The sequence below is a fragment of the Moschus berezovskii genome, chromosome X (genome assembly GCF_049115385.1).
Source record: "Moschus berezovskii isolate FMDL1 chromosome X, NW_MosBer_1.0, whole genome shotgun sequence".
NCBI lineage: Eukaryota > Metazoa > Chordata > Mammalia > Artiodactyla > Moschidae > Moschus > Moschus berezovskii.
Window position 1 is genome coordinate 74050953 of NC_142488.1, and position 18400 is coordinate 74069352.

Consider the following 18400-nt stretch of genomic DNA (forward strand, 5'->3'; position numbering starts at 1 on the left):
AAAATGAAATATTTTATATCATTTATTTCCTCACCACCCAAATACTTGTCTTTTTGTAATGGTTAGAATACTCAAATTGGGACTAATTACTCTATCTTACCATTTTCATTTATTTTATTTTACTCTAGTTTGATTTAGTCTTTCCTTTTTTTCTTCATCTCTTAATCTTTAATCCATGTTTTTACCTCTTGGTTTTTGTTGACCACTAAATCTTCCGAAGTTCAAGAATAATTGCCCTGAGAGGCCTCAATGTTAATTTTAAAAGTTCTCTGGCTTTTTTCCAAGATATCTTCAACTACTCTAAGAGATAAAATTGAGAACTTAAAACAGACTTTTATCTTGTTCCTGAATCCCTATAAGGAAATCTCATCAGCATCTGGGTTTTAGTGGTAGGGAGTTTGTTTTCTCTCAGTCTATGAGGTACATCTTAAGTTTTTTCCACTTTCAGACTAAATGTCACAATTTCTTTATCTTAATAGATAGTTAGGCTATTCCACTTGTACTAAGTAACTTGGAAATTAATATAGGATAACTGTATCTGTCTAAAGTTGTCCTAGGTGTTCTTTTCTTTAAAAATACCTAACCCCACTCCAGTACTCTTGCCTGGAAAATCCCATGGACAGAGGAGCCTGGTAGGCTGCAGTCCATGGGGTCGCTAACAGTTGGACACGACTGAGCGACTTCACTTTCACTTTTCACTTTCATGCATTGGAGAAGGAAATGGCAGCCCACTCCAGTGTTCTTGCCTGGAGAATCCCAGGGACGGGGGAGCCTGGTGCGCTGCTGTCTATGGGGTCGCACAGAGTCGGACACGACTGAAGTGACTTAGCAGCAGCAGCAACACCCATAAGACACTTGTGGGTGATGATTTCCTTTATGAAAAACTTCATTGGAGAAAGGAGAGTCCTTTAAATAATCAACCAATATAATGCATTCAGAGTTGTTTTCTACCTATAAAATCAGTTTTTATTTCTTTCAGGAAAATAGTTTTGTGTAAAGAAAAATATATTGGTAGGGTCATTATGGGAGATATCATGAAACCTCACCAATTTCAGGGATAAAAGGGACAAGTTTATTTTTTAATATAACAACTTTATTGAGATATTCACATGCTATACAATTCACTCATTTAAGGTGTTCAGTGATTTTTCATATATTCACAGAATTGTATCACCATAATCAATTTTAGAGTTTTTTCTTACCCCAAAAAGAAATCCTCATGCCCTTGAGCAGTCACTCCCCTAGTCCACTCACCCTTCAGGCAACCACCAATCCAGTTTCTGTCTCTATAGATTTTCTGTTTTCAACATTTTATGTAAATATAATGGTATAATATATGGCCTTTTGTGTGTGACTTCTTTTACTTAGTATAATGCTTTCAAGGATCATCCATGTTGTAGCATGTGTCAGTCCTTCATTCCTATATATTGATGAATATATCCATATATTTCATTATATGGGTATATATTTTATCAGTTCATTGGTTAATAGACATTTGGGTTGTTTCCACTTTTGTACTGTTGTGAATAATGCTGCCCTGAACATTCATGTACAAGATTCTGTGCACGTAGATTTTTAGATCTCTTGGATTTATATACCTAGGAGTAGAATGCCTTTGTAATTTAAATATTATTCATTTTTGTTTGTTTCATCATTGTGTAGTAGGGATCCATTATACATTGCCTCATCCCATCCCTGTGGTACATCAGTATATAGTTGACCCTTGAACAACACAGGTTTGAACTGTGTGGGTCCACTAATACAAGGATTCTTTTCAGTAAATATATACTATAATAAGTGAAGTGAAATTGCTCAGGCGTGTCCGACTCTTGGCGATCCCATGGACTGTAGCCTACCAGGCTCCTCAGTCCATAGAATTTTCCAGGCAAGAGTACTGGAGTGTGTTGTCATTTTCTTCTCCAGGGGATCTTCCCAACCCAGGGATCAAACCCAGGTCTCCCGCATTGCAGTCAGACGCTTTACCGTCTGAGCCACCAGGGAAGCCCTAATATATACTACAGTATTACATAGTTTGAGGTTGATTGAGTCTGCAAATGCAGAACTACAGATATGGAGGGCCAACACTAAAGGTATACATAATTTTCGACTGTGTATAGACTCAGTGCTCCTAAGCCCTGCATTGTTCAAAAGTCAGCTGTACTCTATTCTGATAATATCATATTCACCATATTAATTTTTTGGTAGATGTAACAGAAAGGTGTGCAGTAAAAAGCCTACTTAGTTTCTTAAAGGAATATTGTACATTTTACTAAAATGAAATTTTAATCAAATTGTACCAATGGGCTATAGAAGAATGTTGAATGGTACCACACTTTGTGAGGCTGGCAAATAATGCACCTTACTATTTTAATGTTATATTTAGCACCAGTAGAATTCTGTGTTGTATATATTACCCACATATTACTAGCTGGGATGACATGTAGATTGAGAAACAACACTGTGGGACTTGAATGTTGTAAACCTTATAACAAACAAAAAGGTTAAGCTTGAATTTTAGGTATTTTGAGTATTATCTGCATTAAGAAAAGACTTAGAATCCATCTCTAAAGCCTGTTGATTGCCTATTAAGTCTTTGTTAACTTTGTACTTTCTGTAATGAAGAATATAGAATAAATCTTGAAGTTGATAATTTACCTCTAAAACTAAAACTGTACACTAACATATCTAATAACTTCATCATCTTCTATGAACTTAAAATACAGAACAAGTTTACTCAGTATATTTCAAAATTGTTCATTCTGAGGAATCTAAGTAGAAAATAAGGTACACATTAAACTGTGGACATTAAGGAAAGGTATGAATGGAATCAGAATAGCAACAGTAATTTCAATACTTAAAGTGAAATTATGGTACAGATCTATTGAGAAGTGACCAGACAAATGTCTTATTTCATTTCAAGAGCTTTAATTTTGTGAATTACAGTTTTAATTCCATTGATCGTAGGAGGAACTGTGGTCACTTTAAACCACTGAAGTGTATAAAATAATATTTACCACATGAGAGTATTTTGTCATTAATTTACTGTAAATTATTCCAACCTAAGAAATTCATATTTTGGACACTTTAAAAATTTTTAATATTCTATGTCTTTATTTCTAAGAATGAGAAAGTACTTTTTTCTGAAGACTTATTACTTGACTCGTAATTTTTTTAAAGATCTCATTGTTTTATTCAACATATTTTTTTTTATTTTTTTTAATTGGAAGCTAATTACATTATTGTATTGGTTTTGCCATACATTGACATGAATCTGCCCCGGGTGTACATGTGTTCCCCATCTTGAACCCCGCTTCCTCATCCCTTCCCTCTGGTTCATCCCAGTACACCAGCCCCAAGCATCCTGTATCATGCATTGAACCTGGACTGGCAATTCGTTTCACATATACATGTTTCAATGCTATTCTCCCAAATCATCCCACCCTCGCCCTCTCCCATGTATTCAGCATATTTAAAAGAGATTGTTAAACCAATAATATCAGATTCTTCATTTTTTTTCTTTCATTGTAATCTGCCCCACTGTCAAAAAAAAATGTTTACCAAAAAAGTGGTAATAGAACTAGGGCCTATGATGAAAAAATTTTTTTCTATTTATTTTGATCATTTAGGTGCTCTCTTTCATAGACAGTAAACTATCTGAACTCTTAAATATTGTGGAATCATTTATATTCAGTCACAAAGTAAAAGTAGCTTTACGTTGTAGGAAGAATTTCTGAAATGTGTTGTTTTTCACCATTGTGAAAGACCAAAAGAATAGTTTTGAATTTGCACATATCAAATTTGAAACTGAGGTAAAGGCTAGACTTTGACCCATATAGATCTTAACTGAAATTCATATTTTTAAGGGTACTGAGTTAAAAACTTTTAAATGTCACTGTTTTCAATAGTTCTGGAATTGTTTAGATGCAGTCAAGACTTCATGATTTTTTGTTTCATATGTGATACTATGATACATATAATAAGGAGGAGCAGATTCTCAACTTAGATTACATTTGTTTTTTAGGGACAGAACAAGCATTGAAATAAAAAATGCTAGGCATATGATGTTAATATTTTGGGGAATATATTGTTTAATATTTATGTCTATGAATATAATATATTCATTGCATTGTTTGTGTACAATAGTCACTTGAAACTAAACACTATTCTTAAAAAATCAAAAATTTTAAGTATACTTTAAGTGTAAGTAATTATTGTTGCTTTACTTTTATGATTATTTTGAAGCAAAGCATACAATGGTTAAGTCTAGAAGAATACACAGTTTCTGATTTGAAGTTGTCTTCCATTGACTCAGCATGAGTTAAAAGTATTTACTAAGGTTTTTATTTTTATGATTTCTAAAAAGCCCTTTTTATAAGATAATTCAGGTTTTTTCTCTTTTTTATATACTAGATTTCGTATGCTAATTGGTTTAGACAGGTTGCTACTTAATTTGGAAATGGTTGTTTATGTCAGCTTATTTTATGAGTACTATATATTTTATGTTCTAATTTTTGTTATTAATTTCACTGTTAGGATTTAGCTTTAAATGCTGAACATGATGGAAGATTATTTAATTTTTTCACAAATCATTTTAATTAAAGCTGAAATATAAGAGTATTACATATATATAAATTGAAATCTGTTACTAGATTTTCATATAATTATGATCATGTAGTGTATCTGTCTTGAATTCATTTTTTATGAACTATACCACTTTTAATGGTTGCATAATAGGTTATTAATTGAATACAGTGGGTAAGTGGTTAACACATTATTTCACATTGCACTAATATTAATGCTTAACACGCACTAAATGTCACTGGTACTTTTTGGCTGAAATAGTTTCCTCTTTATATTTTTACAGTAGATGATGTTGGGGAAAAATTAGAGCATATGGGGAGCACACCATTAAAAATCAGCAGCGATGGTTCACAAGAAGATGTTAAAGAAGATGGATTTGGTTCAGAAGTAATAAAAGTGTATATATTTAAAGCCGAGGCTGAAGATGATGTTGAAATAGGTATAAATACTAAATTTATTGCTATAATGGTTAGGAACTAGAACTTATCTTTTCTGGAAACTATTCTAATACTGCCTTCACAGTGCAACTTTTTAATAGGTTTCTTTGAGGATGGAATAACTTAAAATTATATATTATATATAATTGTATATATATATATAAATATGTTACAGAACAAATCATTCTTAGATTCTTTCAAACGTGTAGAAGATTCCAGTTGAGATTTCAAAACATGAGTGGAGGGAGTTTGGTTTAGAATAGAAAATTGTGAGTTTTTAAGGGTAGTCTAGAGTCAGGCTGCTTAGATTTTAATCCTAGTTCTACTATTTAGCTGGCCTTTGGTGACTTCCTTCTATGTCAGTTTACTCATCCATAAAATGGTCATAATGGTAGTAACTATCTTATAATACTATTGTGAGGATTAAATGGGTAAATACATGTAAAAGACAAAGTGCTTTGCACATATGTTGTTATTTCTTAGTAATGACTGATAATTTAAAGTGAAATTTATATGTTAATTAATTCTCTTGACACTTAAAATATATGGGGGGGTATTTTTCTAAAGGAAAATATTTTAATATATCTTCCTTATTATAATATAAAGTATGCTCAGTCATGTCTGACTCTTTGTGACCCCAGGGACTATAGCCCACCAGGCTCCTCTGTCCATGGGATTTTCCAGGCAAGAATACTTGAGTAGGTTGCCATTTCCTTCTCTAGGGGATCTTCCAAATCTAGGGATCGAACCTGGGTCTCCTGCATTGGCAGGCAGATACTTTACCACTAGCGCCACCTGGGAGGAAACTATTCCATGATGTTTACTGATTTTTATACATGTTTTAACTTTTAAGGTGGAACAGAAATTGTCACAGAGAGTGAGTACACCAATGGACATTCTGTAGCTGGAGTGCTTGACCAGAGCCGAATGCAGCGGGAGAAGATGGTTTACATGGCAGTTAAAGATTCTTCTCAAGAAGAAGATGATATCAGTAAGAAAAAAAATGGCACTGTAGTGACTCATCCATAGCCATCATGCATTCTTTTCTAAAAAAAGCAATCGCAGATTTAAGCACTACATAGTAGCAAATATCAATAAAATAAGTCTGACCCTTTGCTATAATTAAGAGGGAAGGGTCCTTTTGAACATTCATTCATATGTGTATTGTTCAAGTGAGCAAACATAAAGATATTGTGTCTCAGATACTTTGGATACAGAGATCAGCAACATACGGTTCCTGACTTTACTAGAGCTCACAAATACATAGATAATTACTGAGAATCTACTTTGTGTGTGTATTGCATATGTTGCATATATTATCTCATTTAATCCTTATAACTCATTTCTGGGGTAGGTGGTATTATCCCTGTTTAATGGAAGCACAAAATGCTCAAGGAAGTTAAGCAATTGCCCACGGTCATCTAATATTAAATGAGGAAGGTAGGCTTTGAATTCATGTCTGCCTAACTCTGCTGCCAGTGTTCTTTGCATATGTCAGTGAGCACTGGAGACCTCTTTCTGAGTTTAGCAGTGGAAGGGCTACCTGGTTGTTTCCTTCTGCTACCGAGGCATTGGCTGAGTAAGTATTCTTCCAAGTCAAGCAACCAGGATTTTTACTTAATATGTTGTTGATGATCTCCAAGTAGTTGTTGCTTAAGGTTTCTTGGAGCTGAGTACCACACAGGGTGAAAAAAGCTCCTGACATTTCCTTTCCTGCCATAGTACACATTTCCTTACAAAGACATTTTACTTTCTTCCTACTTTCTCCTCACCTCAGTATAGGAATGCAGCCCTTCCCTAAGGCTTTTTCTGTCTTCTTGACATGCTGAAACAAAAACTACTTTGATTTGCCCTAGAAGAGCAAAAGCCTCCCCTTGAGTTCATTACCTTGACAATACTTACCTTTACCTATACTGCACTATGATCCCCACTCCTCACATTTCCTTCCCTAGAATTCATAGGGAGCTGAATTACAATCCCAAACATGAATAATATACCACAGCTGAAAATGTCAAAAACAAATGAGTCTAGAGGACTTTATTAGAAAAAGAATTTCTACTTGATCTCTAAATACTTTACTTCTTTTTTAGTCATTGGTCAGTAAAAAGGGGCACAATGGAAGGTGGAAAACTGAAGCTTAGGTTAGCTGATCCCAGAATTCCATGGGGATGTGCAAAATTTAGACCAGTGTCTCTTTCTGGTTAATTGAAAGAAAGGAAACCTAGGAGAGGGATACTTTTCTCCCATATTTTTTCCACATTTTTCAAGTGAGTAGAAAATACCACTGTGTGAATTAAAGGAAAATCATGAATTCAAGCCAGTTTTCTGTTTAACAGATTAAATCTAAGTGGGTTATTTCACATAAAATAAACTTATTGACCCTCTAGGTTTACATTCTTTTATACTAACACCATATTTTTTTAAAATGTCTAACTTAATATTTTTGTCTTCAGTAAGGTCTGAAAATCCTGCCTCTTAACGGGTGTCCACATAGTCTTGAGCACCAGCATTTTATACTGTAGCCATGTATATATATGATTTTACTTGCTTTAATTTTTAATTCTTCTTCAGTTACTAGTATTTTTGACAATTTTTTCATTGCATGTACAGTACTGCATTTAAGTTACAATATGTAAGATAGCATGGACCGCTTTCTCATAATTGATTCTATGGGAAATTCTTCTGAGTTCCAAAGAATTATCAACCAGAATTATGGAATACAATTCTTCTTATAAATTTGTAATACCCAATGGACTGTAAAATCAGTCAGTATATTTTAAGCACACATGTTTTATATAAATTGAAAGTCATTTTCATAGGATTAGATTCTAAGAGGAGGATAAGAATTTTGATGAATTATTGTCTCCTAGTGGCACTAGCCTCCCAAATGCCTATATAATTTTTAAATTTATCAAATTGAAATCTTGAAAGATAATCATTTGGAAATTTTTACCCATTTAGTAAATATTTGGGATTATAAGCAAGTAATTATTTCTGAAATTTAGGTTGTGCTGAAATAGCAGATGAGGTATACATGGAAGTCATTGTAGGGGAAGAGAAAGAAACTTTCCCTGAGACTCAACTTGAGGACTTTGATGTTAATAAAACAATTGTCCCTATTGTCTGGGCTGTGGTATATGGTCAGACACTGTCATTTTTTAACCTGATAAGTACAATAGCATATCTATTTGATCAGCCTTTAGGTCATTAAATGTGCTATGCTAATCCCCTCCATGAGTTGGCTAATACTATAAAATGTTTTGCTGTGGACTGATTCATCTCAAGTTACTTACATGATTTTTATACCACATATCTTGTGTTATTTAAAATGAACTTTGCTTAATGCATTTTTTTTCAGTAGGGTTTATTTTATATCCTACCTGTATAAGTGAGCAGCATGAAAGTTTAATTTTTCTTAAATAGGAATGTCCTTTGAAAATTGGTCCTTCCTCTTTTGTACTAACACCACAAACAATAAGATATTGGGGTTTGAAAAGGAACAGAAATCCAGGTGTGCTCTTCAGGAAGTATATAATGAAAGGTAAATTAATCAAGTTATTTTTTCCCTTTCTATTTGATCTCATTCCTACATTCAGGATGGTCCAGATATATTCTTTATTTTGAAAAATTTTGTTGTTCAAATGCATTATCTTGATTTTTTCAGTTTCATTCATTCAGCAGTCATTTGTTGAGCATCTTCAATTTTGAAGGCATTCTGCAGAAATATCTACTCTTTTTTTAATTTTAAAAAATATTTAATTATAAATCAAGGAGTCTTGTTTTCATTTGCATAGTAAGAACAGCTCCCATTTCCAATCTTTTCATTTACTTTTTATTTGGAAGAAAATTACTATACAATATTGTGTTGGTTTCTGCCATACAACAAAGCAAATCAGTCATAATTATATATATATCACCTCCCTCTTCTCCCTCCCATCCTCCCACCCCACTCCTCTAGGTCATCACAGAGTATCAGGCTTGGTTTCCCTTGTTATATAACAACTTCTCACCAGCTATCTCTTTTACACATGGCAGTATATATATGTCGAGGCTACTTTCTCTGTTCGTCCCACTCTTTCCTTCTCCCACTGTGTCCACAAGTCCATTTTCTAAGTCCATGTCTCCATTCCTTCCCTGTTAATAGGTTCATCAATACCATTTTTCTAGATGCCATATATATGCATGAATATACTGTATTCATTTTTCTCTTTCTGACTTACTTCACTCTGTGTAACAGGCTCTAGGTTCACCCACCTCACTAGAACTGACTCAAATTCATTTCTTTTTAAGGCTGAGTGATATTCCATTGTATATATGTACCACATCTTCTTTATCGATTCATCTGTTGATGGGCATCTAGGTTGCTTCCGTGTCCTAGCTATTGTAAATAGTGCTGTTGTAAACAATGAGGGTACATGTGTCTTTCTGAACTGTGGGATTTCTGGGTCATATGGTAGTTTTATTCCTAGTTTTTTAAGGAATCTCCATACTGTTCTCCATAGTGGCTGTATCAACTTACATTCCCACCAATAGTGCAGGAGGGTTCCCTTTTCCCCACGTCCTCTCCAGCATTTGTTTGTGGATTTTCTGATGATGCCCACTCTGACTGGTGTGAGGTGATACATTTTGATTTGCATTTCTCTAATAGTGATGTTGAATATCTTTTCATGCATTTGTTGACCATCTATATGTCTTTGGAGAAGTGTCTGTTTAGATCTTCTGCCCATTTTTTGATTGATCATTTTTCTAGTGTTGAGTTGTATGTGCTGTTTATATACTTTGGAGATTAATCCTTTGTCAGTTGTTTCATTTAAAATTATTTGTCTTATTCTGAGGGTTGTCTTTTCATCTTCTTTATTGTTTCATTTGTGGTGCAAGAGATTTTAAGTTTAATTAGGTCCCATTTGTTTATTTTTGTTTTTATTTCCATTACTCTCAGAGGTAGATCAAAGAGGATCTTGCTGTGATTTATATTCAAGAGTGTACTTCCTGTGTTTTCCTCTAAGAGCTTTATAGTTTCTGGCTTTACCTTTTAAGTCTTTAATCCAGTTTGAGTTTATTTTTGTGTGTGGTGTTAGGAAGTATTGTAGTTTCATTCCAAGTAGCTGTCCGGGTTTATCTCTGGACTTTCTATCTTGTTCCATTGGTCTATATTTCTGTTTTTGTGCCAGTACCATACTGTCTTGATGACTATAGGTTTGTAGTATAGTCTGAAGTCAGGAAGGTTGATTCCTCCAGCTCTGTTTTTCTTTTTCAAGATTGCTTTGGCTATTCAGGGTATTTTGTGCTTCCACACAAATTGAGAAATTGTTCTGGCTTTGTGAAAAATATTTTGGTAGTTTGATAGGGATTACATTGAATCTGTATCTCTCCATCTGTTTGTGTCATCTTTGATTCATAGTTTGCTGCGTACAGGTCTTTTGTCTCTTTCAGTTCAGTTCAGTTCAGTCGCTCAGTCGTGTCTGACTCTTTGCGACCCCATGAATCACAGCATGCCAGGCCTCCCTGTCCATCACCATCTCCCAGAGTTCACTCAAACTCATGTCCATCGAGTCGGTGATGCCATCCAGCCCTCTCATTCTCTGTCATCCCCTTCTCCTCCTGCCCCCAATCCTTCCCAGCATCAGAGTCTTTTCCAGGGAGTCAGCTCGTCGCATGAGGTGGCCAAAGTATTGGAGTTTCAGCTTCAGCATCAGCCCTTCCAATGAACACCCTTTAGGCAGGTCTATTCCTAGGTATTTTATTCTTTTTATTGTAGTGGTGAATGGGCTTGTTTCATTAATTTCTCCTGATTTTTCATTGTTAGTACATAGGAATTCAAGGGATTTTTGTGTATTAACTTTATATCCTGCAAATTTATTGTATTCATTGATTATCTCTAGTAATTTTCTGGTGACATCTTTAGGGTTTTCTATGTATAATATCATGTCATCAGCAAACAGTGAGAGTTTTACTTCTTTTCCAGTCTAGATTCCTTTTATTTCTTTTTCTTCTCTGCTGTGGCTAGGTCGTCCAAAACTATGTTGAATAATAGTGGCAAGAGTTGGCACCCTTGTCTTGTTCCTGTTCTTAGAGGAAATGCTTTCAGTTTTTCACCACTGAGATTAATGTTTGCTGTGGGTTTGTCATGTGTGGCCTTTATCATGTTGAGGTATGATCCTTCTTTGCCTACTTTCTAGAGAGTTTTTATCATAAATGGGTGATGATTTTTGTGAAAAGCTTTCTCTGTATCTATTGAGATGATTATATATGATTTTATCGTTCAATTTATTAATATATATCATATTGGTTTGGGTATATTGAAGAATACTTGCATCTGTGGGATCAAGCCCACTTAATTGTGATGTATGATCCTTTTAAAATGTTGTTGGATTCTGTTTGCTAGAATTTTGCTGAGGATTTTTGCATCTGTGTTCATCAGTGACATGCTTAGTCACTCTACTGTGTCCGACTCTTTGCAAACCTCTGGACTGTACCTGCCAGGCTCCTCTGCCATGGGGATTCTCCAGGCAAGAATACTGGAGTAGGTTGCCATGCCCTCTTCCAGGGGATCTTCCATACCCAGGGATTGAACCAAGGTCTGCCACATTGCAGGCAGATTCTTTACCATCTAAGCCACCAGGGAAGCCCAAGAACACTGGAGTGGGTAGCCTATCTCTTCTCCAGGGGATCTTCCCAGCCCAGGAATCTAACCGGGGTCTCCTGCATTACAGGTGAATTTTTTACCAGCTGAGCTACCAGGGAAGCCCATCATCAGTGATACTGGCCTGTGATTTTCTTTTTTTGTGGTATCTTTGTCTGGTTTTGGTATCACGGTGATGATGGCCTCATAGAATGTCTACTCAGGTTTTATATAGAAAGTAAGGTTTTCCTATAAGTTAGTAGTTCCAAGGATGCTCACAGAAACCCTTACTTTCAGTGTGTGAAATCATCTAATCTATGGGAGTGGAAGAACTCAACAACAAAAAGTTTAATCCAAGGAATTGTGATTGATGGAAGATTTTGTAGATGCGATCCATTGATAATTGTTATACTCAGTCTATCAGTTTTTAATTTGTCTTTTTTTTTTTTTAAGGAGATGAAAGAAGAGTTTCTCGAAGGTATGAAGATTGTCAGTCATCAGGTAAGAGAGCATTATATGTGAGATGTAAGTTAGGTAGCTGGTTTTGTATACTACTGGGTAGATAAAGTTATTAGTTTGTGTGTACAGACCCATTAGACTCTTATTTGCTTAGTCATATCTAGTTTGTTGTAAGAGTTTATTTCTTCAAGGAATTTTATTTAGAGACATAATGTGTGTTATTCTGTGAATGCAGTTCATTTTAGATTTACCTCAGGGTTTCCCTTGTGGTCTACTGGTTAAGACTCCATGTGTCCACTGCAGGGGGTGCAGGTTTGATCCCTAATTGGGGAACTGAGATCCCACGTGCCACACGATGTGGCTAAAAAGTAAAAATAAAAAGTTTCTTTTTCAAGATGCAAATGTCAGGCCACTTACTGCATGGGCCATAAAAGGTTACTATGGAAAAAAATTATAAAATATAAATTTTTCTGACATGAAAGTAAAAATTGTCCATGATTTCAACCACTTGTTAATGTTCTCCTTGGATGGAACTATTTTCTTAATTTCTATGCAGCCAGTAGATTTATATAGATGTTACATAAAACTCATGTGTCAGCTTAAGTATTTTTTACTTTTAGTATACTTCATATAGTGTTTTATTTTCTGGATCTGGTTGATTTATTTATTTTTTAATTTATTTATTTTAATTGGAGGCTAATTACTTTATATTACTGTATTGGTTTGCAGTAATTGACATTCATTGACATGAATCTGCCCTGGGTGTACATGTGTTCCCCATCTTGAAACCCCCTCCCACCTCCCTCCCCATCCCATCCCTCTGGTTCATCGCAGTACACCAGTATACAAGACAGGAAAAGAGACACAGATGTATAGAACAGTCTTTTGCACTCTATGGGAGAGGGCGAGGGTGGGATGATTTGGGAGAATGGCATTGAAACATGTATGTTATCATATGTGAAACAAATCGCCAGTCCAGGTTTGATGCATGATACAGGATATTTGGGGCTGGTGTACTGGCATATAGTGTTTTTTATTCCATGGTTGATAGTTCTTTTTATTTTCTTACACAGGGAGAATAAAGTATCTGTCTTGATTCTAATCTTCGGAGGTTTTTCATTCTCTAAATTTAAATATAGATTTCAGGTGAATTAATGAGAGACATACATATCATAGCGTTTAAGCTAAACAGTTTCTTGGGCTATATTTTTAAACTAAATTGCATAACACAAGAGATTGTGAGAACTGATATTTTATTAAGTATTTTTTATACACTGATTCCATTGAAATTTTGGTAAATTGCCTGTCACATTTATCTTAACTCTTAAAAAATCAATCTTACTACTTTTAACATTAAGTAAGCCATTTTGAAGCATAAATACAAGAAGTTGTTGTTTGTCACATATTACACAGTTACAATGACTGTATTGGTTATCTGACATGTATAAATTAATTCTTTGCTCAATCTCTTTAATTTCATCAGCCTTCATTGGTGAGAAAATTGAGCTGATGTCAAGATTTTGTTCATGTTCATAAAATTCAGTTTCTTATGTTTCATTTACCTGATCAGTTTGTTCCTTTAGGATGAATAAACTGGGTATTTTAAGTTAATTTCATATGGTATCATATTTTTGCATATTCACTTGAGAGATGAGTACATTTTGTGAAATTTAGAACTTCAATGGCAACTGAATGCCAAGTTTTCTCTAGTAATTCATCTAATCAAAATGAAAAGAGTATAAATATATATAGTTTAATGGTGTATTGATTTTTTTTCAGGAAATACTTTAGACTCAACATTAGAAAACAGAAGTAGTACAGCAGCACAATACCTTCAAATCTGTGATAGCATTAATACAAATAAAGTACTTAAACAAAAAACCAAGAAGAGGAGAAGGGGAGAAACAAGGCAGTGGCAAACAGGTAAAATACTAATATACTGCTTTATGAATATTATAATTACTTGAAATGCAGTAGTATTTTTTGTAACCCGAGAATATAAGTCAGTTGTTTGCAGTGTAGTTAGTCCTACTCTCATATATTGTGTTTGATCTAAATAGTTGGGTTTTTTAAAAAATGTTTTACTGTTACTTAGCAAAACTGTGCTTGTTTGCTTTTCACCCAGATGATGTTTTTTAAGAGAGAATTTTCAGGTTGTTACAAAGTGCATGTGATATAGCATTTTGGCAGATGAATGGTCTATAGTGGAGTGCTGCTCATTATGTTTTAGTGTGCTCAGTTCATTCGCTCAGTCATGTCTGACTTTGCAACACCATGGACTGCAGCACACCAGGCTTCTCTGTCCATCACTAACTCCTGGAGCTTTAGTTTATTATGCTGCTTCTAAGTCACTTCAGTCATGTCCGACTCTGTGTGACCCCATAGATGGCAGCCCACCAGGCTCCCCCGTCCCTGGGATTCTCCAGGCAAGAACACTGTTTATTATAAGTTGTTTTAAATCTACATCTTGTCTTAGGGGTTTGATTCCACTAGTATAGTTCTCACATTGTGAATGTCGGCTAATTTTGCTGCCTTTGTTGTAAAACCCTTTTAAAACAGTCTGGCCACATGTTACAACTTCCGTTTTTTGTTTTTTAATCTAGCTATTATAATAGGCCCTGATGGACAACCCCTGACTGTGTATCCTTGCCATATTTGCACAAAAAAGTTTAAATCCAGAGGATTCTTGAAAAGACACATGAAGAATCATCCTGATCATTTGATGAGAAAAAAATATCAGTGTACAGATTGTGACTTTACAACTAATAAGAAAGTGAGTTTCCATAACCATTTAGAAAGCCATAAGCTTATAAACAAAGTTGACAAAACCCATGAATTTACAGAATACACACGAAGATACAGAGAAGCTAGTCCATTGAGTTCAAATAAACTTATATTAAGAGACAAGGAGCCGAAGATGCACAAGTGCAAATACTGTGACTATGAAACTGCAGAACAAGGACTGTTAAACCGACATTTACTGGCTGTTCACAGCAAGAATTTTCCTCATGTTTGTGTTGAGTGTGGGAAGGGCTTTCGACATCCTTCTGAACTCAAGAAACATATGAGAACCCATACTGGTGAGAAGCCATATCAGTGTCAGTATTGTGTCTTCAGGTGTGCAGATCAATCAAATTTGAAAACTCATATTAAGTCTAAGCATGGTAACAATTTACCATATAAATGTGAGCATTGTCCCCAAGCATTTGGTGATGAGAGAGAACTTCAACGCCATCTGGATTTGTTTCAAGGACATAAGACACACCAGTGTCCTCATTGTGACCATAAGAGCACCAACTCAAGTGACCTTAAACGGCACATCATATCTGTCCACACTAAGGATTTTCCTCACAAATGTGAGGTCTGTGATAAAGGTTTCCATCGCCCTTCTGAGCTCAAAAAGCATAGTGATATCCATAAGGGTAGGAAGATTCATCAGTGTAGGCACTGTGACTTTAAAACATCAGATCCATTTATTCTTAGTGGTCATATCCTTTCAGTTCATACTAAGGATCAGTCACTGAAGTGTAAAAGGTGCAAAAGAGGGTTCAGGCAACAAAATGAGCTCAAAAAGCATATGAAGACTCATACTGGAAGGAAGATTTACCAATGTGAGTATTGTGAATACAGCACCACAGATGCATCTGGCTTTAAACGACATGTGATATCAATACATACAAAAGACTATCCACACAGGTGTGAATTCTGCAAGAAGGGATTCCGACGACCATCAGAAAAAAATCAGCATATTATGAGGCACCACAAGGAGGCTCTTATATAATAAGATCAATATAAAGAAAGAAGCTATTTAGAAAATATGACATGCTACATGGGAAGATAATTTCACAAACTTTCACCTGGTTACATAGCTTGATATTAAATTATAAATTTACATTCTTTTTATTAAAGATCTTAAAGTATTTGAATTGAGAGGGGATGTCATAGCCCTTTGAAATTACTTAAAGAATTTAAGGAGCACCATAGAATGGTTGCAGAAAACCTTATTGTTTATTTAATGGTATAAACATAATTCAACTACAGAGGGGAAGAGCAAAGACAACCACTTTATTTGGCTGATCATACTAGAGACAAATCTTTCTGAAAAGATCATATCTAATTAAGGAGTGATGCTTTGCTTTGGCAAACAAGCCTCACTTTTATGCAGTTTTAGAAATGGCGTGGGAAAAAAATGCAATCATCCATCAGTCACTTAGTCACTGAATCTTTATATGGTACCCAGAAATTGAATTCCAGAAATGGCAAAAGTTTTGTGTATTCATTAAAAGAAATTTCACTGGAAAACAAGTTAGATTAATTCAATACTATTTAGAAGGATTTCAAAGCTACTTAGGTTTTATTACAGAATAGGATGTTTAAAATACAGCATTCTGTACTGAAGTCTAAAGATTAAAGTTCCCCTTTTTTCTGATGTTCAAGTTGATATTCAGTATGGCATATATGATAAAAGTATATTTGAGTCAAATGTGGCTTTCTAAAATGGATGCAACAGTAATGTTGCAAACAAAGCTAGCACTATATTTCTTAATGATATTAAGATTAAATTGAGAGAACACAGTTTTCTTAAATACTTAGTTTTTTTAGGGCAGTCATAGCAAGTATGATTGTTCCAGTCTTACTTGCTCTAATGTTTAAAGGTGCAATTTTATGCCATTATTGAAAATTTTGATTTTTAAAATCTATATACCATATTATTAACATACATTTTCAATGTGAGGCAGTATTTATGCAGTATTTAACAAAACACTATGCTGCCAATAGAGCTTGGAGGTGGCTATTCAGTTTACAGTGTATAAAATATGCATCCTTTTAACAACACTTTATGTTAGCATGCTGCAAATCAACATGGCGCTTAATATAAAAAGCTGGTTTAGGGAAATTTAATGAAAATCCTGTTCATAAATGTAATGCATATGATGTGTACTTTTAAGTTTTAGTTGCTTCATGTTTACACTCAGCTGTTCAGCATAATTAAAATGTAATTTTACTTCATGTTATATTGTGGCTTTGTGTTTTAAATAATGTTCACCTTTCTGTTTTTGCACCAGGTAAGAATCAGTTCCTTGAGAATAAATTTTTATCTTTCTTAATTCAGAATATTAAATTTGGAAAATCTAAAATTGTGTGTCATGTGGTTGTAAATGATGTACACGCTGTAAGATAAGATTGTCACTGTTAATGTGGGATTATTATTTCTAAATGTTACTCATTGAAATGAGCATACAATAAAAAGCATTTATTGCACTTAAAGGCTTTATGAGTTTATTTAAAATTGTGTTATAATGTCCGTTCTTAAAAGACTTTTTACTTAAAATTGCTCTTAGGCATTTTTTGTCTGCAATTTAATGTTTTATAGAATTTTGTGCATTAACAACATGAGCTAGGAATTTAAACAGTTATGATGGCTATAGCATGATTATTCCTCAAAATTTTTTGTTAAAACCATGATGGAATGCTTTAAAGTTGCTCATCTTAAGACTTGAGACTTAGTATTATAGAGAAAACTAAAAATTCTTAGCCTGCTTAAGTAACATGATCCTGAAAAATGAATCTAATTATGTTCCTGTAGGCCAATATACATTCATTAAATCAAGGCTTTGGGAAAGATTCTGCAAATGAGCATAGTTGTCATTATTCAGTAGAATTCATGTACCTAGATATATAGCACTATTGCTTAAGACTTTTTGTCAGTTGGATTAATTATTCTTTAATGATCACTAAGAGAAAAAGCCATTACATGTTAGATTAATGCTTTAAGCTTTAATGTCTATAGAGTTTGTCTAGGGATAGTGTTAAAATACATATTCTAATTCTATAGGTGTAGGCTGGGGTCTGCTATTCTGCATTTCTATCAAGCTGCCAATGTGTTAACCACCATAGAAATAGTGAGGTGTTAGACAAAGCCCCCAGTGTAATTCTGGTACACTTTCGCATCTTTGCTTAAACAACTATGAGTGAGTATAATGAGGAAATCCATACTGAGGACTTGGCATTTGAGCAGAGACTTGAGTGCCAAGAAAAAACCAGTCGTGAAGATCTTGTGCAAGAGCATTCAAGGCAGAGAAACATACATGCAAATACAGACAACAAGCTTTGACTGCATCATGGTGAAGAAGTGATAATGGATGAGACCTGTGAGAATTTGAAATAAGTCATTGGAGGGTTTTAAGGAAAGGAGTGATGTGATTTACATTTTGAAGATCATTGTGGAGGCTGTGAGAAGAATGTATTGTAGAGGAGCCAGGGAAGCAGGGAGCCATGTGAAGAGGTTATTCCATTCATT

General features: G+C 34.5%; 1 protein-coding gene across 3 annotated transcripts in view; it reads left to right on the forward strand.

Annotated features, from left to right (window-relative positions):
- ZNF711 (ZFX family zinc finger ZNF711) overlaps positions 1-17527 on the forward strand; it is a 31670-nt gene extending 14143 nt beyond the window's left edge. For all 3 annotated transcript variants that reach the window (XM_055393538.2, XM_055393537.2, XM_088833791.1), the window contains 5 exons: positions 4865-5020; positions 5872-6009; positions 12094-12141; positions 13879-14022; positions 14703-17527. In XM_055393538.2, coding sequence (XP_055249513.1) covers positions 4865-5020; positions 5872-6009; positions 12094-12141; positions 13879-14022; positions 14703-15880 — 1664 coding nt within the window. In that variant the 3' untranslated portion in view covers positions 15881-17527. The remainder of the gene's footprint in view (positions 1-4864; positions 5021-5871; positions 6010-12093; positions 12142-13878; positions 14023-14702) is intronic.
- The last annotated feature ends 873 nt before the right edge of the window (positions 17528-18400 follow it).